Source organism: Corythoichthys intestinalis, chromosome 8 (genome assembly GCF_030265065.1).
Source record: "Corythoichthys intestinalis isolate RoL2023-P3 chromosome 8, ASM3026506v1, whole genome shotgun sequence".
NCBI classification, from domain to species: domain Eukaryota; kingdom Metazoa; phylum Chordata; class Actinopteri; order Syngnathiformes; family Syngnathidae; genus Corythoichthys; species Corythoichthys intestinalis.
Genome location: NC_080402.1, coordinates 828040 through 849545, shown reverse-complemented (window position 1 = coordinate 849545; position 21506 = coordinate 828040). Strand labels below are relative to the sequence as shown.

Below are 21506 nucleotides of genomic sequence, written 5' to 3'. Positions count from 1 at the left end.
TTTTACACACTGCATAACTCTGGTCAAGTTTCCCACCGACCTCATAGAAGCCAAAATGTCTCCGGTTTTCAGCTTTCAATTGCCACGTTTACATGGAGCCAAATATTCCAATTACAATCGGAATATTTGTTCAAACCGAATAAATGTGTTCCATATAAACACCTCATTCGGAATGAAGAGGCCCAAACCGAATGGAATTTCATTCCGATTCACAGGGGTGGAATATTCCTTTTCCCAAACCGATTAGAAGTAAAATTATATCATGTAAACAGGGAAGCGGAATGGTGTCTGGTTGCGTTCTTTCTGCGCATGCTCCGTACTGACGTGGTGACGTACGTAACGTCACTTGCAACATGGCTTCCAAGCACACGCACAGCGCACCCACACAACTTTTTAAATGAACGGCGTGTCATTCTGAAGTTTTGTTTCCACTCGAAAAGTTAGAACAGCAGCTGATCTGACGATCGATCTCCATGTTTTGCAACGCGACGCTTTGTTTTGATTAATCTGCGCATGTCAGACGACAGTTGTCAAACGTCCTTTCGGAATAAAGGCAGACACATGTAAACGCTGGATCGGAATAGATGGAGTGACATGTAAACAGCTGATGTGAAATTTCCATTCGGAATGATTTGAATCGGTATGAATAAAAGTCAGCATGTAAACGTGGCTAGTGTCTTAGGTGCATCAAGAATCTTTCTTGCTCCCTCTTTCTTCAGCCGTTGTTATGTTATGTCCTATCTCTTAGAGGTTAGATCTTGTGCCCGAACCCGAACGGTCAGGCCCAAAATGTTAAGCATTCACGTTAGGGTCGGGTCGGGCCGCCCCGCACCGCGCCGGACTAATAAATTATATTCAAAAAAATGGGATAAAACCGAGAGCAGGCTCTCTGTATTGTGCATTTGCTTGTGCACTCACATGAAGCAGTGGCGCCGCCCGCTTTTTCTTTTTCTCGTCCGCTGTGGCGCTTGCGATTCGTTACGAAAGACACTTTTGTTTATGCACACTCCAAGCCGGGTCGGGCTTCAATACCAGTGTTGGGTCGGGCTGGATTTTTTAGGCCCCATCTAACCTCTACTATCTCTCTGTTCTCTCAATTGCAAAAAAATGATATTTCCTCATGTTGAAACAGATTGTTATGGCTGCTAAAATGCTGCTGCACTTCATTTTCATTCATTATTTTTTATTGTTATGTGGTAGTTACTGATTGCATTTCTAAGTTGATTGCACATATATAGTGGGCTAGGCCTACATTTTACTTTTGTTCTACATTGCAATTTAGTTGGATGTTTTGTTTGCAATTGAACTGATCCCTGGATTGATATTGCGATAAAGATGCTGCTGCACTACAATATTTTCTTTGTCGCTTTCTTTAATATTTACTTGAATATTTTTATCGATGGGTTGTTGTGACTAAAATACAGTGACTGTTATTTCTGATTTTGCACAGGAGTTCAGATGTTGCACTGTGTGAAAGGCTGCTACTGTGTGTAAAAAAAAAAAGAGAAAGCCCTGGTCTCATTCAAAGCACCAATTGAATGCTGTGATCTGTTTTTTGTTGTTTTTTTTTTTAATATATATCTAAAAGTATTTTCATTTGACTTCAACCAGGAGTGTAAAGCCCTTTGAGACCTCTGTTGTGATTGTGGGCTATACAAATAAAATTGAATTGAATTGAATTGAATTGAGTGACACAAGAGCCAATAAGAAGTTGTTTAATGTCTGACCGCTTGTGTTGCCTCATGATTCACGAAAAATATGCTTTGCTTTAGAATTTTAATGCATCCCAGGCTTTAAGGCATCGCGATGCATTGCCGAATCGAACCGAATCGAATCGTGACCCTCTGAATCGAATCGAATCGTGGCCCTCCGAATCGTAATCGAATCGAATCGTGAGGGCAGTACCGATGCACACCTCTAATGGCTACAGTATCATTTACTGAAAGCTCAACAAGTACACTAGATGGCAATATTTAGTCACAATATACAAAGTCACATTTATCCTTTAAGAATTACAAGTCTTTCTATCCGTGGATCCCTCTCACAGAAAGAATGTTAATAATGTAAATGCCATCTTGGGGATTTATTGTCATAATAAACAAATAGAGTACTTATGTACTGTATGTTGAATGTATATATTCGTCCGAGTTTTATTCATTTTTTTCTTAATGCACTACCAAAATGTATATGATCGGAAAAAAATATCGGGAATGATTGGAATTGAATCGGGAGCAAAAAAAAGCAATCGGATCGGGAAATATCGGGATCGGCAGATACTCAAACTAAAACGATCGGGAGCAAAAAAACATGATCAGAACAACCCTAATTCATTGTGTATTGCAATGTTCGTAACAATGCGGAGCCTGCTTAAGAGTCGATCAGGCTGGGGAGCTGTGGCGCAGTGGGATGAGAGTAGAAAGAATGCAGAAGGGGTGAGAAATAGTGATCGCATGTCGCGGAAGCTCGCTGTTATTTTGTAATCGTTTTTCTTTATTATTGTTACCACAATTAAGTGGGTGAGCCAATACAGACTCCTCTCCTTGTTCCCCATGTCCAAGGCATTACAGTAGTTTGGATCGGACATTTCGGCAAAAGAGAGCAGTGGACGGCCACCTTGGACGGAGGGCCAAGTTTGAATGAAGTTGCACCGAGAGGCGCCGCCGTGCTAACTTCGACAACGAGGGGCAGGCCCACGCAATCACGGCTGACGAAATCTTGATAAATGCGCTTTTTTTGCGAGCTCTGGGACACTCATACCTCTCCTTGCCAAGTTAATGGCACCTCGATGTGCGTTTGCGTGGAAATCTAATTCACGAACAACAACAACAAAAAACTTTACCTTCTCACCGTAACTAGTAAAACTCTTTACACGGCTATTAGAATTTCCCCCTACTCCTTGAAATGGGTCCATTGAAAGAAGGACTACTATTGTTGTGTTAATGTAGCACGTATTAGGGCTAAATATAAGGAAAAAGAAGGACTACGACAGGGGTCTGCAATCCGCGGCTCTAGAGCCGTGTGCGGCTCTTCAGCACTGCCCTAGTGGATCCCTGGAGCTTTTTCAAAGATTTTTGAAAATAGAAAAAGATGAGGGACGAAAATAAATATATATTTTTAATATGATTTCTGTAGGAGGACAAACATGACACAAACATTCTTTCAATTCATTAATATCGTAGTTAAGTTAAACTTGAGGTGGCATCGTACAAAAGAGTAATCACGTTGTGCGTCATTCTCTGCATGGATCCACTGCAGGGAAAATAAACATTTAATCATGAAGGCTAATTATGTATTAGTAGCCAACTTAGTCATTTTGATAGTAGGCTAATATGGCTAATATCGATACATACAGCCAGTGTTTCTTTCATTATAAGGCTTATACAAGGCAAAAAATTTTGCGGCTTCAGATATACTGTATCTTTTGTCTTTTTTGGTGTTGGGGTGCCGACCCCTGGGTCACGACGAGATGTAAGTCGTATTATTGCAACAAGAAAAAAATGTGTATTATTACATTGGGTAACGTAACTGTAATCAGCTACACATTTTACATACATGTGCCGTAGCTGAGAGCTACAACATTAGCCTGGCTAATGAAATATTTCCAAAAAATCGTTGTTATGGTTCGTCTTGGAGGGCAAAAACATGGGGGAAAAAAAAAATTCGCCGTGGCACAACGATGCAGCCCACCACCACAGCTTCAAAAAAATCCTAGGGGAAACCCTGAATACCATGGTATGAAAACATCACGGTTTCAAAACCGCAAAAATTTTCGGTCATACCGTTGCTACGGTATTAGATATTATTCATTAGAGGTGGGAATCTTTGGGCACCTAACGATTCGATTACGATTCAGAGGCTACTATTCGATTATAAATCGATTATTGATGACACCCCCCCACCCTATTAGCTGCTTTTAATGTTTTGTATATTAGTTACAAGAAAAAAAAAGAAAAAAAAGCGCCTCGCAGGCTTAAATAAACGACTATTTCAGTATCAAGTTAACAGTTAAAAACAAAATATACTCAAATCCCCATTCTGTATCAGCAGCTTTAAACTACATTCAGTTAATTTAATGTTGTGAATCAACCGTTAAAGTTGTTAAAATTCCTCCCGTTATTCTATAATTTCCCTTTTGTCTATTTTCGACATGTGAAAGTTTTAAAACTATTTTAAAGATAGATTCAAGTCAATATTTTACCGATTTAGGAGTATTTTAGATAAAAAGTTAATTAGGTTCGCTTGGAAGGTTCGCTACAACAGCCTTGAAGGGAAGTCTACTGCTTTAAGATGGCGGCTTTTTACTAACGGCCGCATCTAGTTTTCTGTACATTGCATCTAGTCCTATATAAATATGATATCTACCGTGCCAGTATGTGGACGTACTTTGTAGCAGTTGTCGGCAGCAGTCAGGTATGTTGTTGTTTTTTTATCTCACGGCATGAGTTGAGCTAGAGCCGTGAGTTGAGCATTGGCATTACCCGAGGGGCCGTGTAATGACAAGCACGATGTTTAGCTACTCCCGCTCCGTTCCTCATTGCGTCCCGAAGACCACGCGGTGCGCTGAGAATTTTACTTCCGCTTTACTTGACATATTTCAATAATCGGAATTTGGGTGTTTGTGAATCGTTCTCAAATCTTCCACGGCCGAATCGTGAATAATCTAAGAATCGGAAATTTCACACACCTCAATTATTCATGTCCCAAAAATGCAGGGACAAATCCCACCGGTTGTTGCTTAGTGTCAGTGAGTCATCTCTGCTACACGATGGCCAGAGGAGGTGAACGTCATGAACTTTTCCCCCCCATCGAAGAAAACAGGGGCCAACCGACATGTAAAACATGTTTGTGGAGCGTGGCTGCTGAGGAGCAAATACCTCCAATATGATTTTGCATTTATACAAAATTAAAGATTAGTAAACACTGTGATTAAAGTTTCCCACCAGCTACAAGAGTTATCTCCGGCATGTTTAGTGTGTCGAGAGGTGGTAAAAACATGTGTTTTTTTCTCTCTGGCACCTGTCTGTATTGAGAAAGAGAGTGTGTGTATAATGTAAACGTGATACGAGTCATACACATGTGCTTTTTACGGAAAATAACTCAATTATTTTGGTTCTGATGCTAATATTGTTGAGCTGTGGTTGTGGGTTTAGGCTCACCTAAAGGACTGCATTTATTTTATTTTTGTTTAGAATATTTGTTACTTTTTGAAAATTGAACTTAACATTACACTCATGTTCCAATTTGCTAATACGTTTTGAAAAATAAAAATTCTGCTCAATGGAAAAGTTTTTTTTCGTAACAAGACGTTTAGGCATGTCGTAACCTGAATATATCGATTGTAGAGACGTTCGTAAGTAGAGGTCCAACTGTACTTTGTACATGAGTAGGAGTTTTTCAGCACTGACTAAGTTTTTATGACAGTTAGTAAAGAGTAAATATTGTGTCCGATAAGACCTATACAAGTGTGATAAAACTAAGGTGTGGTACATTAGCCAAGGGAAATTCCTCATATTGAGATACACGAGTACAGTATCATGTAAATAGTGTCTTAGACCACCACCAGCGTTTTATGATCTGATACAGACAGCGAGATGATGTCATGTGTTCATTGGTGGTGGGCCAAGAAACATACCCCTGGGGTCTCATTGTCTGGGCGAGGGTCTGTTTAAAGATACTCCAGCGCACTACTTTGTTATTGTGCTCTTTTAAGGGAGATGTAGCTTGTAGAATCACATAAAATGGAGAAAAGTGATTGTGCAGTGGTGGAAAATTCCTTTGTTTTCCTGTAGTCTTGGACCACTAACGGGCCATTGATAGACGTCCTCTCCATTTAGACTTGTTACAGCTAGTCCCTGGGTTACGATTTACTCACTCGACTTCGCCTTGTCGTTGAGCATTAATTAAGAAGCCCGCTTCACAAAGATACGATGTTAGAAATTGTAGCAATGTTTTCAATGCTCTCGTAGCGATGTCAGGATATTCCGGAATGACTTTAATCCAGAACCTCGATAGGGCTGTTGTCTCAAATCTACGTTTAATAAGGTCGCCGTCGTTTGCGATCTCTACAAGTTGATCTTCCTGTTGCACAGACATGCTCGAATAACTTGGTTGATTCACAAACGGGTCACGAATCCACTCCTTCGCAGTTCGTGGGTCTTCGAAGTTGTAGGCTCGTCAGGTGCCCTTTTCGCCGTAAAAATATCTCCAAAGATGTCTGTTTTCCAGTAATCTTCGCTCGTGTGGGGGCTAATTATTTCCGGGAACAAATGTGCTGCGCCCGCGGCCTAGTAATACGGTATTATCGAGGGCAAGCGCACATAGATATATTATATACACAAACAAGATGTACTGCCAGCAGTCCAATCAATGGATTTCTATGACTACATTCTAATCTATCCCGTAGCATTATATCTAGAGTAGACAGGGATATTGGTGTGTTAAGCAGGGGCACAGGGTTCATTCTACCAGAACGCGGTCGTCATTAAATTATTATTTCTGTGCGGCCTGGTAGCAAATGCGCCACGGACCGATACCGGTCCGCGGGCCGGCAGATGGGGACCCCTGTCTTATAGCATTTAAGACGGTGGACTTTTGCTACGCAAATTAGCCAATTGTCCTTTTGTTGTACTTCATTTTTGTTTTGTTTTTTACCGTTTGCGGCTAGGACTGGGTATTTTATTTTTAGACAAATTTATCAATTTGTTTATTAATTCGACCAGAATGCGGTCGTTATTAAATTATTATTTCTGTGCGGCCCGGTAGCAAATGCGCCGGTACCGGTCCGCGGCCCGGCAGATGGGGACCTCTGGTTTACCGTGACATCAAACACTCTCGTGCTCTCATCACTAGAGCAGGGGAGTGCTGTCACTAGCAAACTTGACACATGAATGCTACTCGACTCATCCTGTCTTTTCTGGTCATTTTGCTTTTGCTGTCCTTTACATTAATGTTCCACTCGGGTTCAAATTGGAAGGGCAGAACCGTTGACATGTTAATGTAGTTAAAGAGTGAAACGGTGGAAGTCTGGCAGCGTGGCTATTAGAGGCGTGCGAAATTACCGATTCTTAGATTATTTGCGATTCGGCCGTGGAAGATTCGAGAACGATTCACAAATATCCAAATTGCGATTATTGAATTATACCAGGTAAAGCGGAAGTAAAACACAGTCAGCGCGGTCTTTGGGACGCAATGAGGAACAGACCGAGAATAAATATAATGTTCAACTCATGCTGCTAGATAAAAAAAATAATCACACCTGACTGCGGCTGACAGTCGCTACAAACAACGCCTAGTTGCTAGAAACATACGGCTACAGTCGATATCATATATGTAGAACTAGATGCAAAATGACAGATGACGTCGGTGTTAGAACTTGTATGAGTGAAGAGAGATGCGAAATGACAGACTTTCCGGCGTAAGTAAACAGCCGCCATCTTAAAGCAGTAGACCTCTCTAGAAGGCTCTGTTGTAGCGAACCTAATTAACTTTTTATCTCAAATACGCCTAAATCGGCAGAATCTTGTCTCTAATCTATCTTTAAATGATGAAATAGTTTTAAAACTTTGACAAAAGTAGACAGAAGGGAAATTATGGAATAACGGGAGCAATTTTAACAACATTAACAGTTGATTCACAACATTAAATTAATTGAATGTAGTTTAAAGCTGCTGATACAGAATGGGGACTGGAGTTTTTTTATTTACTGTTATTTTTGTATATTTGTTTACTGTTATATGTCAACTTGATACTGAAATAGTAGTTGGTTTAGCCTGAGAGGATTTTTGAACAATTTGGGAACTAATGTACAAAACATTTAAAAAAAAAAAAAAAAAAAAAAGGAGGGGGGTACATCAATAATCGTTTTATAATCGAATCGGAGCCTCTGAATCGTAATCGAATCGTTAGGTGTCCAAAGATTCCCAGCTCTAGTGGCGACGTCAACAAAAATGGCGACCTACTTGTTAAAAACCATTGAGAGGGGTTTTTAATATCCAATTATTATAACTCGTACTAACATTTATCTTTTAAGAACTACATGTTTTTCTATCCGTGGTACCCTTTAAAGCTCAACTGATGGGAGAAGGTTCTTAACCCTTTAATGCCAGCAATATGAAGCAATCATCAGAGAATCCCCAACTTTGAAAAATAAGGTCGTAATGAAACCTTTTTTTCAAATTTGTAAAAAGAAAAATCAAAATGAATATGTGTAATAAGTGCTCAGCTATATATATATAACCCTAGCTAAATCCTGTTTGTTTTTTTCATGGAACCTGCAGATGCATGTGTTGACTTGCATCCATCATTTTTTTTTTTTTTTCAAAAAGAAATGTCAAAATTCTGAATTAGTCTCAAAATCATGAAATTTTAGGTGTACCAAATGTGGCAATATAGGGTTAATTTGATTCCTTGGTTTGAGTGTTTTAACATGCCAACGTGACACAGTAGATTTTTTGAGCAGATCTGAGTTAAGAATGTGCGCCGAGGTCTGGGAAGCAGCTGCTGCCCAACCCCCACTACTTGAAGAAAGTGCAGGAATCCTCGCTTCAACTCATTATTCCACACCAATCATTTGGAGCGGACGGCAAACACTCACTCTCTCGCAAAGGGACTTACCGGTTTCCTCCTCGATGCTGAAGACCCCCAGGCCGGAACCGTCCCGGACGGAGTATCGGATCTCTCCGTCTCTGCCTTTGTCCTCGTCCTCCGCCGTGACCGTCATCACGGAAGTGCCCGCGGCGGCGTCCTCCTCGATAAATCCCTTCTCCACAAAGGAGCGGAACATAGGCCGGTGGAGGTTCTCGTTGACGTCCACGACGTCCACTTCCACGAAGCAAGTGGACGACAAGGACATGGGCTTGCCTTTGTCCTTGGCTTTGGCCGTCAGGTTGTACACCTGCCTGGTCTCGTAGTCCAGGCTCCGCACGATCCGCACGGCGCCGCTCGGCTTGTCCACCTCGAAGGTTCCGTCCCCGCTGTCCGTCAGGCTGTAGCGGATCTGACCGGAGGAGCCCACGTCGGGGTCGTGGGCCTCCAGCCACATGACCACCGTGCCGACGGGGAGGTCCTCCCTCACCTTGACGCGGTAATTCGGGGGGACGAATTTGGGAGGGTTGTCGTTCACGTCCTCCAGGGTGATCCGGAGCGGCGCGACCGACACCAGTTGAGGCTCGTTCTCCGCCCGGTCTCGAGCCGCGATCTTTAAGTCGTAGACCGGATGCCGCTCGCGATCCAGCGGCTCGGTGACCGTCACCACCCCCGTCTCGGGATGGATGGCGAAATGATCGGTCCCGCCCAGAATGGAGTACCTCACCACGCCGTTCTCGTCCTGATCTTTATCCGTGGCGTCCACCTGGATGATCTCCGTCCCCGCCGGCGTGCTCTCGCTGATTTCCACCGAGTAGGAATCCTGCAAAAACTGCGGGCTGTTGTCGTTAGCGTCCAAAATCTTCACGTCCAGCAGGCGCGAGGCGGACTTTTGCGGAATCCCCAGGTCGTACACAGTGACGTTGAGCGTGTAGCGGTCTTTTGATTCCCTGTCCAGAGGCGAGTAAACCAAAAGCCACCCCGTTTCCATCTCGGCGACGAAGCGACCTTCCGCGTCTCCGCCCGAGACGACGTACGCGAGCTTCCCGTTGAAGCCGCCGTCGGCGTCCTCGGCGGCTAAATGAGCCACGCGACCGCCGACGGGGACGTCCTCGCGGACTTCCACGGCGGTCGGGAAGGACTCGGAGAAGCGCGGCGCGTGGCGGTTGACGGAGTGGATGTCGGCGAAGTGGTCGTCCTGCTCGGTTTGCGTGTGGATTTTACTACCCTGGAGCAGTTTTTCGGCCAGCATGGTGGCCACGCCCGTTTCCGCGCACTTCACCTGCACGGGCGTCCGGGCGGTGATGACCGTGATGTTCATGTACATGGGCGGGGTCTCGCGTTCGCCGTCGCTCGCCACGATGCGCAAGCCGTGGAAGGAGGTTTTGGCCGCTTCGCCTTCGCTCAGCGTACGCTTGAGAGAAAGCACGCCCGAGTTGGCGTTCAGCTCGAACAGATCCAGCTCGTCCCCGGATTTGATGTAGTAGCGCACCAGCTGGAGCTCGTCGGCGTCGATGGCCGACACGGTGGTGATCTGCTCGCCCGCGCCGTGGTCTCTGGGCACGGTGACGTCGCAGTCCACGTTTTCAAACAACGGGTCGTTGTCGTTGAGGTTGTTTAAAGTCACCGTGACGAGCGTTTCCGACTCTCTCCTGAAGGGGGAGCCCCAATCCGAGGCCCGGATTTTGAGAGTGTAAATCCGAGGCATGAGCTCGTAATCCAGCGGCTCCGAAGTGCTGACGACGCCCGTGAAATAGTCGATGACGAACGGCTGCGGGCTGAGATTGGCGAGGCCGTACGTCACGTAGCCGTTCTCGCCCCGGTCCGCGTCCGTCGCCCTGATTGTCAACACGGCGGTCCCGACGGCCGCGTTCTCGTCCACGCCGGCCCGGTACGATGTCTGCTGGAACTCGGGAGCGTTGTCGTTGACGTCCGCCACCTCCACCTCGACTCTGGTCGAGGCTTTCCCGCCGTCGGCCGTCACGTCCAGCTCGTAGCGGCCGGCGCGGATCGGCGCCGTCGTGCGGATCAAACCGGTGTCTGGGTCGATGGCGAACGGATCCGATTTGCGGTTGAGGGCGTATCCGAGGCGGGGGCGCTCGGGCAGAGCGCGGACTTTTGCGACGGGCGTGTGAAGAGGCGCGAATTCGCTGAGGTTGACTCTGTAGACGGCGTTTTCGAACACGGGCGGCGCCGTTTTAAACTGAGGCGACGTGACGTGTACTAATTTAGCCGAGGAAAACTGAGCCGGGTCGCCGTTGTCTTTAGCCTGGAGAGTCAGATTATATCCGAAAGGTTGGCTTTGCCAGTCCACGTCCTTCACCGCTTTGATTTTAAACTCCTTGCCTCTGGGGTTGGTCCTCACGGCTTTAAACTGCCGAAGCGGGTCGCCGGCGACGATGGCGAGAGATGCCACTTCCCCGTTAGCTCCCGGGTCGGCGTCTTCCACCGTCACTAAGGCGTAAGTGGGGTCGGGGTCGGCGTCGGAGGGCGCGAGAGCGACGGCGGCGATGGTCGGCGCGTTTTCGTTCGCCCGCTCCACCCACACCGTTAGCTTAGCGGTGCTACTGAAGCCGCTGCTCCCGTACAGCTTCATGCCGCGGTCCTCCGCCAGTATTTCCAGCTCGTAAAGCGGCGTCTCGGAATAGTCCAGCCGGCCGGTGAGCGTCACCACGCCGCTGGTGGGGTGCACGGCGAACGTGTCGGTCCGTTCTCGGAAACTGTAGTAGTACTCCCCGTTGGTGCCGATGTCGGCGTCCGTGGCCGTCACCTTGGCCACGCTGCTGCGGACGGGCGTGTTTTCGGCCAGCGAGACGCTGTACGACGTGGGCGAGAAGAGGGGCCTCAAATCGTTGGTGTCCAGCACCCGGACGTCGACCCGGGCGCGACATTCGACGTCGCCGCCCCGCTCCGTCGCCTTGACCGTCAGCGCGTAGTGGTCTCGGACCTCCCGGTTGAGGATGGCCGTGCTGCCCCCTTTGGTGCGGATGCGCAAAAAGCTAAAATCTCCCAAGAGGTAGTCCTCGGCTTTGAACAGGTTGTCGTTGTCCCCGGAGATGATTTTGTAGCGGATCTCCCAGGAGGGGTCGCTCACGTAGATGCCCATCTTGACGTGGCTCTCCAGGTAGGTCTTGGCGGCAGAGTTCTCGTAGATGGTGGCGTTGTAAACGGGATGCGTGAAGCGCAGGGAGGCGGCCCCCGACGTCCAGAGCAGCTGCAGGAGCAGCGAGGCCAGCGAAAGCGCCCGTGGCCTCGTCATCGTACCTTTTTTCGCCCCTCGCCGCCGCAGTACCGCCTGTGGAAAGAAGGAACAACGCGTCATTATTATCTGGTAAAGGTCCGAAACGCTTGCGTATGAAGCTGCCGTGACGGCTAATCGAAATGGTTGATAAATTGTCATTGACCTCATTGTTCAAAATTGATGTATTTTTTATTTTCGTATCTGTATATTATGTTTTCGTAATTTCAACAAGGGAAGAACAGCAAATACTGTAATTTTCACACTATAAGCCACCACCCACCAAACGTGACACAAAAATGACATTTGTTCATAGATAAACCACACCGGACTATAAGCCGCAGCTGTATTATGGGATATTTACACCAAAAGATATTAACCGGTAACACTTTATTTGACAGCGGCATCATACGACTGTCAGAAGTCCAAATGAAGCTTTGAACCAATCAGCTGCGATGCATCAAGACGCTTCATTTGGCCATCACTGCTCCCTTGGGGGAGACAGTCAACCTCTGCTGCCACCTGCTGTCAACACTGTTGTACTGTTGTTGTTGTCCAACATGCCTCCTAGCATGTATTGCAGCGTTACAGATGTTAATAACAATCAAAATTCATTGTTCTGCGCTAATTGTTTCTTCAGTTACTGTTCCAGTTGTTTAATTAATTGCTAGTTATGGTATTTGGTAAGACTGACAGTGGTGCTATATGACTGTCATTAGACAATCATACATGAATTATGACATGACACCGTCACGAGCATTAATATATGCTTGTAACAGATGTCATTCAGTGTGATCCGGCAATTTATCTCACTTTCGGATGGATGTAAACAATCCAAGCTGGACATAAATGGAGTTAGTAACATTATTTGCCAGATGACACTTTATTACATCTGTCATAAGCATTCACTAATGCATATGATAGTGTCATGTCATAAGTACGACGGTCTTATGACGCCACTGTCAAATAAAGTGTTACCAAATACCATGAATAGCAATTAATGAAACAACTGGAACAGTAACTGAAGAAATAATTAGCACAGAACATCAATTTTGATTTTCATCTTTAGCGCCACGATGCATGCTAGGAGGCATGTGTTACCTATAATAAATATAGCCAAATAAAACAAAAAACAAGCTACACTGGACTATAAGCCGCATGATTCAAAATGTAAGAAAAAAGTAGCAGCTCTCTATTTTTATACATAATAGGAGGAAAAACGCCATTTAATATATATATATATATATATATATATATATCAAACAAATAGAAAATACTCTAAATATACAGTTTTTTTCCATATTAATTTTTTAAAAATGTGTTCAAAGACTAGAAAATAAAAATGTATAAAAACAGTAAATTGTATTTATTTCATCTATTCATTTAAAACAAAAACAAAAAAACATGACCAACAGTGCAAACATTTACATTTTGGGTTGGCATTTTTCATAATTCTTTAATTTAAAAAAATATATTAATCTATTTTTTTTCATATAAATAAATAAATGCGCTTTATTTTAAGAATTAAAAACAAATAAAATAATTTATTTAAATTTCTAGTGTTTGTATGTTTTTTTCAAAATTACAAATCTTTATCAAACAAAAAAGGAAAAGATGAATATTCTCTTTATTTTAACAATTAAAAATGTTTTTTTTTTTTTAAAAATGTAAAAAATCTTTAGTGTTTGTTTTTTTAAAAGTACAAATCTTTATTTTTGAAATATAAAACAAAAAAGTAAAACGTATATTCAGTATTCTCTTTATATTTCTTTTTTTTAATTAAATTTTTTTTTTTTTAAACAGTATGTTTTGCCTCTTTGTATATTTTTCTTACATTTTTTTAATTAAAACAATTAGTGAAAAAAATTAACCCTTTTTTAAAAAACAAACAAAAAATAAATGCTTTATTTCAAGAATTAAAAACAAATCATTTAACTATTTAGTGTTTGTATGTTTTTTTAATGGCAAATCTTTATCAAATCAAACAAAAAAGGAAAAGATTAAGATATAAGAATATTCCCTTCATTTTAACATTTAAAAATGTTTTTTAAAAAATTGAAAAATTATTTTAATTAATAAATAATTATTAATAACAATAATCTTTTTGTGTTTGTGTTGAAAAAAGTACAAATGTTTATTTTGAAATATAAAACAAAAAAGGAAAAAGTACTAGTATATAGTTTTCTCTTGATATTTTTAAAAATTAAAAAAATATATATTCATCCATCCATCCATTATCTTCCGCTTTTATTTTTAAAAAACAGTTTTTTTTTTTTTTTTATGTGTTCGTACATTCTATTTAAAAAACAACAACAAAAAACTAAGATTATCATTTTTAATCAAAACAAAAAAGAAAAATTTATATATTTTTTTTTAAAATAGAAAAACTGTAAATATTTTCTCCTTTTTTTTGTTTAATCTCCTTAACTACCATAGAGGGCACTATACATCCAATCCATTTTAGCTGCAAACTTTCTTTGGCCCAACCCAGTCAAAATCGATTGGACGTCTATCGCCGTCAATGGCAGCCAACCAGTTCATCCTGTTATAACGTAAACCGCTTGTTTTTTTTTTTAAACAGGCTGGCGTACTACTTTTACGACTGCGCAGGGAGATAAACAAATGCCGCTATCATCGTGGCATAATTGATGCATAGGAAATGGAATACATTTGCATAATGGCATGTGTACGCAACACTGCTTTATGAGCAATTTGCGCTCTGCGCTCATCAAGTCGCTGTCTGCAAAAATGACTGTTCCCACACACACGGAACGTATGCGATGTGATGTGATAGCTTATCACAGCACACGTCATCGCCTTTTAGAAAAAGCGTACCTTGCCGAGGAAACTGGAATTTCACACAGCGTTGAGGAGTAGAAGCTGGGAAATTTGCGCATTTTTAGCCAAATAGCTACGCACAAATGAATTTGTTGTGTCAACAAAAAGTCTAAACATAAAAAAAAAAAAAAAAAAAAAAGTCCACTTTATCCACATTTAGTTCAATTCCTGTTTAACCCTTTATTGGATATAATGTGAATTTCCCCCCAAAATAACTTATTGTGTTATTGTCCGCTATGCCAAAAGTTTAGTTCTCATGCAAATGCCACAAAATCAATGGAGAGTGACCTCAAAAATACTTTTTTTTTTCCAAATTGCATCACTTAAAAAAAAAAATAATTAAAAAACGTATCCAAAAGTCAACAGAAATGACGCAGAAAGGTCCAAAAATCATTAACTATCGGAACTGAAAATGCCCCAAAATCAACAGGAAGTGAAGTGACCTAAAATCAAAAGGAAGTTAGAAATGTGAAGAATTAAAAAAAAAAAAAAAAAAAAAAAGATAAACACAGGAAGTGACCCGGAAATGCCGCAAAATCAACAAGAAGTGACTAAAACACACAGAAAGTTACCCAAACGTGACACCCAAATCAACAGGAAACGACCCAAAAATGCCCCCAAAATAATCAGGAACGGACCCGGAAATCAATTGAGAAATTAAAAAAAAAAAAACATTAAAAAAAAAATAGAGACTAAAATGCACAATAATTTACCCAATCATGACCCAAAATTAGAAAGTGACCTGGAAATGCCTCAAAATCAATAGGAAGTGCTGGGTTTCCCCTACATATAACAGATTGTGGCGCCACACCTTGCAAATGAGATTTTTTTAAAGGCTGTATCAAACTAGCGGCAGCCTAGTGTGAAGGATTTATCGGCAACCTATTCATTGTGTATTGTAATGTCCGTAACTATGGGCGGCCTTCTTAAGAGACGATCGGACTGGAGAGCTGTGACGTAGTGGGAAGCGAGAAGGAGAACGGGCGAGATAGCGTTAAGGGGGAATTATTCAGAACGAGGAAAATGTGACGAAGAGAGCCACAAAATGTCATCGTTTCAGTCTCTCAACTCCAATATTTTTAAAGGATATTCTTTTTATTCATGTATTTTTCCCCAATTGCTAAATAAATGATATGGTCATGACAAATAACAGTCCTGTGCTAAATGGAATATAAAATAATAAAAATGCATTTTATACAAAATGGCAAAATTACCCCATAATGATCAAAACTGTCGACTTCACCTTTACTGTCGCACCTCCCAAACGATATTTTATGCCACCGTAGTTAGGCTTTTGTCATTTCCCTGCCCCGGCTTCGGAGAAAGTAAACAAACCAAAAGGTGTGACAGCTAGCCGACATGCTAACCCAAACCGAGTGATGTTTCAAAGTCTTCGAAGCGAAAAATCACACAAAACTAGCCCGGCTCATTTCACATGGCGGCGGGCTTGTCGATTGTCTTCGCCGATCGGCTACCCGCCTGGCAGCGGGCAAGTTAGAGCTCGTCGTCCCCCTGCTGCGGGCAGAGGGCTGGTTTGCGGAGAAGCAGCTGGACAATGACCGCCGGACAAACCGGCCGACGTCGGAGGAGCGCGTAGCTGCCACATGGTCAACACGAATATGGCGTTAAATAATGCTTTACTACACGGCGAAGACGTAAACAGTGAGAGAGTCGCACAAGAGCGGCTGTGGTTGTTGTGCAGCTAACATGGCAGGATATGTCTGAGGAGAACTTCTCTACATGTTCGTCCATGATCAAATCTAAGTAAATAGTCCTTTATTTAAAGAAAGTTTGTAGTGTTTACTTTGTAATCGCTGTATTCGTGGCCATTTTTAACACATAGTTGCAATTTCTGATGGGGTTGAAAATTTGACAGAACACCGGGCACACGAAGAGGGCAATAAGCCGAGTATAAAGGGGGGTGTGCAAACAAGTTGTCGGCCGAGTGGCATTCATGGTGGACAATCAGGCACAAAATGCAGGCCACCTGCATATTAAAACGTGTGCCATGATCCCAGTATTTGACATCATACAAAATACGATGTTTACCCACTTCCTTGTAAGTCCAGTGGTCCCACAGAAGTAGGGCTTGTTTTGACCAATACCCGCTTTTGAAACCCAGCAGCAACAATTTTCTGCAGCCGTTTGGCTGGCGTAATGCGAAAAATAAACTAATTAATCCGCAAAATCATCTGAATCCGCAGTCCATCTGCACGCTATAAAGCAATGCTGTATTGGGAGACGCTGACACGGGTGACGTCACCTTCGCACTCGTCCTAAACCCAAGACTGAAGCCGGAAGTCGCTCATTTTCATGGCGCGGGATTCAAAAATTAAATGTATAAAATGATCGTTTCCACACACATCCAAGCGGTCCATTTCATTCAAGAACCCCGTGAAATATGAAATAAACATGCTTTTTGGTGCCATACACACTTTAAAGGTTGAGATGGATTTCAACACTTTTAGTTTGTCGTCGAACTCATTCCAAATTAGGGCCAAATAAAAGGAAAAAGAAGGACTACGACATGTAAGTTGTACTATTGCTCTGGGGGAAAAAAAGTATTATTACGTCGGGTAATGTAGCTGTAATCAGCAACGCATTTTACGTACATGTACCGTAGCTGGGAGCTACGACATTAGCCTGGCCAATTAAATATTTCAAATAGATCATTGTTATGTTTTTTCTTCGGGAAAAAAAAAATTGTCATTTGTCATGATTAGGGCTGTCAAACGATTAAAAATTTTAATCGAGTTAATTACAGCTTAAAAATTAATTAATCGCAAGTCAAACCATCTATAAAATATGCCATATTTTTCTGTAAATTATTGTTGGAACGGAAAGATAAGACGCAAGACGGATATATACATTCAACATACGGTACATAAGTACTGTATTTGTTTATTATAACAATAAACCAACAAGATAGCATTAACATTATTAACATTCAGTTAAAGCGATCCATGGATAGAAAGACTTGTAGTTCCTAAAAGTTAAATGTTAACACAAGTTATAGAAATGTTATATTAAAATCCCTCTTAATGTTTTCGTTTTAATAAAATTTGTAAAATTTTCAATCAAAAATAAACTAGTAGCTCGCCATTGTTGATGTCAATAATTACGCAATGCTCATTCATAGTGCTGAAACCCACAGTCGCACCCAAGCGCCAGCCGAGGGCGACAAAACGCCCAAAAACACAAGTAACAAGTGCACATTACACTGTTCTGTCATTGTAATCTGTTTGAGCGGGGCATGTGCGTTAATTGCGTCAAATATTTTAACGTGATTATTTTACAAAATTAATTAACGCCCGTTAACGTGATAACTTTGACAGCCCTAGTCATGATATGAAGCGATTTCGCTGTGGCACGACATGGTGATGCTGCCTGACTTCAATGCAGCCCACCACCACAGCTTCAAAAAATCCTAGGGGAAACCCTGAAGTGATCTGCACTTGAACCTAAATTAAAAGGAAGTGACCCAAAATCTACAGGAAGTGATCCAGGAATGCCCCCAAATTAATGGGAAGTGACACATATATGCCCCAAAACCAACAGGAATCAACCCAATATTTTAGTTTACCGACCAGCAGAGCAAAGCATCCCCATGCGTTTCCTCCTGAAATCGCATTTTCAAATAAATTTCGTTTCTATTAACTTATAAATATACTCCATAAGATATCATGTAAAAATACAGCAGTCGAAAACAAAATACAATTACATTATGTTATTACAATAATAGCATTAAAGTTTTTTTTAATGATCATAGTCACTTGCCCTATTGAGGGTTAACAACTATATTTAATAATGATTACTTGGGTTATCCTTCTTACATTTTTTTAAGTCAGTCGCTGTCAACGGCTGTGAATGAGGCAAGAAATCACTAAGATTTTAAAAAAAAAAAAAAAAAAAGACGGAAGCATTTACTAGTGTATTTTGCTGTTAATCAGTGTTCACCTTAAATGTGAAACCGCATAGCCTGCAGGTACAAAAGAACCATCTGCTGCTGCTCGTGGGCGACCATTGTGAGGGTAGAGATAGGGGAAAAAAAGCAACTTTAAGAATTTTTCTTGAAACGAAGAGAACGCCGAGCCTCGTAGTGACCCGATACCAGCCAGAAAACACTTTCTTCTCTCTTTTTTAAACGTTTTTGAGTTTAAAAGCAAAGTGAAGCGCTTCGAGAAAAGTATTCCCATTTCCAATTCCCATCCCCCAACTCTGAACACCTCATGCAACAAGCCGAGCGAGGAATTCCTTCCAAACGCATGGAAAAACGGGCTTTTATTCAAACAAGGAGGGCGAAAATCCTTGCCGTTACTCAAACAAATAAAGCGATTTTTAGTGGAGACTAAGCTTTAACTAAACAGCGACGTGATTTCGTTCGCAAATCCATAAAAGGCGAACTGACGCGCAACTTTTTCCTCACTTTATTCGGGGAAAATTGCAAGGAACGGGACTAGTTTAAGACATTACACACAACACTTACCTATTTTCCTCCTCTAAATGAGGATCAATTCCGAAGCTTGGGAGGTTTGCTGGGTATTTTAGATAGTCCAAATGTCGGCATGGTGGTACGCTGAGCTTCCACTGGCTCGCCGATTCTCCATCTGGTGGAGACTCCGAGTCTCTCTCTCACCACTTTCCCCAGCTCGTCGCCTCCGCCGCGGACTAGAAGCGTTCACAGGCTGTGGAATATCACTCCGCGCTGCGCAGGGCCCGGAACTACTTCCGTGGCGGCAACAAGTGAAGAAATTCCTCCATACGGATTGTAGTAACCGTATATAAATGTATATTTTTACCCTTCTATATTTCTGTACGACTTAAAATATTTGTAAATGAATTAATTCATTGAAATCACGAAGTCATGTTCTAAAGAAATCAACTGGACTCCCATACCGACATGGCAGGTAGGTTAGCTACGAAACCTAAGCTGCAAACCGAATTTAACATGGCGACGTTGTACCAAGCTTACGTGGAAATATACGGTACGTCTACGTGTTTGTTTAATATAGACAATTGACTTAAAATCTAAGCACAACATTGTCTGTGAAGTAAGTATTTCAAATAGACACTTAAAACATTTAATTTCATGACAGGTGAAATCACTGAAGCTACTAATGAAATGGAAGTTCCCATGCACCGAGGCTGTTCCGGTAAGTTTAAATTTTTTGCATTTTTATTATTATTCATTTTCTCACTGGTTGGTTGAGTCAAAAAGCGAACTTAAAAATTAGTTACACACAGCTCTTAACTTACAACGTTTTCACATCAATACATAGGCCGCAACTTTAAATATTTGGAAATAAATTAATTCATTTAAATCACAAAGTCATATTCTAAGGAACTTAATTGGACCATCCCGACATGGCATGTGGGTTAGCTTCGAAAGCTAAGCTGCATACCGAATTTAACATGGCTATAAAAGTCAACGTTGTACCCAGCTAACGTGGAAATATACATCAACGTGTTTGTTTAAAATGGGCAATTGACTTGAAATGTACAGTGCTGGCCAGAAGTATGCAATTCTGTCAGATAATGCTCAATTTCTCCCAGAAAATGATTGCAATTACAAATGCTTTGGTAGTAATATCTTTATTTATTTTGCTTGCAGTGAAAAAACACAAACGAGAATGAAAAAAAAAAGAAAAAAAGAATCATTATCATTTTACACAAAACTCCAAAAATGGGCCAGACAAAAGTATTGGCACCCTCAGCTCAGCCTAATAATTGGTTGCACAACTTTTAGACAAAATAACTGCAAACAACCATCAGTGAGATTCTTACAATTCTCTGCTGGAATTTTAGACCATTCTTGTTTGACCAACTGCTCCAGGTCACTGAGATTTGGAGGGTGCCATTTTCAGATCTCTCCACAGGTGTTCTATGGGATTCAGGTCTGGACTCATTTCTGGCCACTTTAGAAGTCTCCAGGGCGTTCTCTCAAACAATTTTCTAGTGCTTTTTGAAGTGTGTTTGGGGTCATTGTCTTGCTGGAAGACCCATGACCTCTGAGGGAGACCCAGCTTTCTCACACATTATGCTGCCAAATTTGTTGGTAGTTTTCAGACTTCGTAATGCCATGCACACGGTGAAGCAGTCCATTGCCAGAGGTAGCATAGCAACCCCAAAACATCAGGGAACCACCACCATGTTTAACTGTGGGGACCGTGTTCTTTTTTTTGAAGTCCTCGTTTTTTCCCCCGTAAACTCTATGTTGATGCCTTTTCCCCCAAAAAACTCTACTTTTGTCTCATCTGACCAGAGAACATTATTCCAAAATGTTTTTGGCTTTCACAGGTAAGTTTTGGCAAACTCCAGCCTGTTTTTTTGTCTCTGGGTCAGAAGTGGGGCCTTCCCTATCCTACCATAGAGTCCCTTTTCATTCAGACGCCGACGGATAGTACGGGTTGAGACTGTTGTACCCTTGAGCTTGAACTTGTTTAGATATGGGTCGAAGTTACACTTATTGATGACACTGCGCACGGTAGACACAGGAACATTCAGGTCTTTGGAGATGGACTTGTAGCCTTGAGATTGCCCATGCTTCCTCACAATTTTGCTTCTCAAATCCTCAGACAGTTCTTTGGTCTTCTTTCTTTTCTCCATGCTCAATGTGGTACATACAAGGACATAGGCCAGAGGTTGAGTAAACTTTAATACATTTTACCTGGCTGCAAGTGTGATTTAGTTATTGCCACCACCTGTTATGTCCTACAGGTGAGTAACAGGTGCTGTTAATGACACAAATTAGAGAAGCAGCACATGATTTTTCAAGGGGGGGCCAATACTTTTGTCCAGCCCATTTTTGGAGTTTTGTGTAAAATAGGGCTGCAGCTATCGATTATTT

At 42.1% G+C, this 21506-nt stretch overlaps 1 protein-coding gene across 11 annotated transcripts in view; it reads right to left on the bottom strand.

Annotated features, from left to right (window-relative positions):
• fat1a (FAT atypical cadherin 1a) overlaps positions 1 to 19293 on the bottom strand; it is a 137159-nt gene extending 117866 nt beyond the window's left edge. For all 11 annotated transcript variants that reach the window (XR_009064093.1, XR_009064091.1, XR_009064095.1 and 8 more), the window contains exons 1-2: positions 19146 to 19293; positions 8614 to 11878 (exon numbers count right to left, since the gene is read on the bottom strand). Coding sequence is in view for 6 of the 11 variants with exons in the window: in XM_057842846.1 (XP_057698829.1) it covers positions 8614 to 11842 (3229 nt within the window). In the remaining 5 variants the exon portion in view is untranslated. The remainder of the gene's footprint in view (positions 1 to 8613; positions 11879 to 19145) is intronic.
• Between the last annotated feature and the right edge of the window lie 2213 nt (positions 19294 to 21506).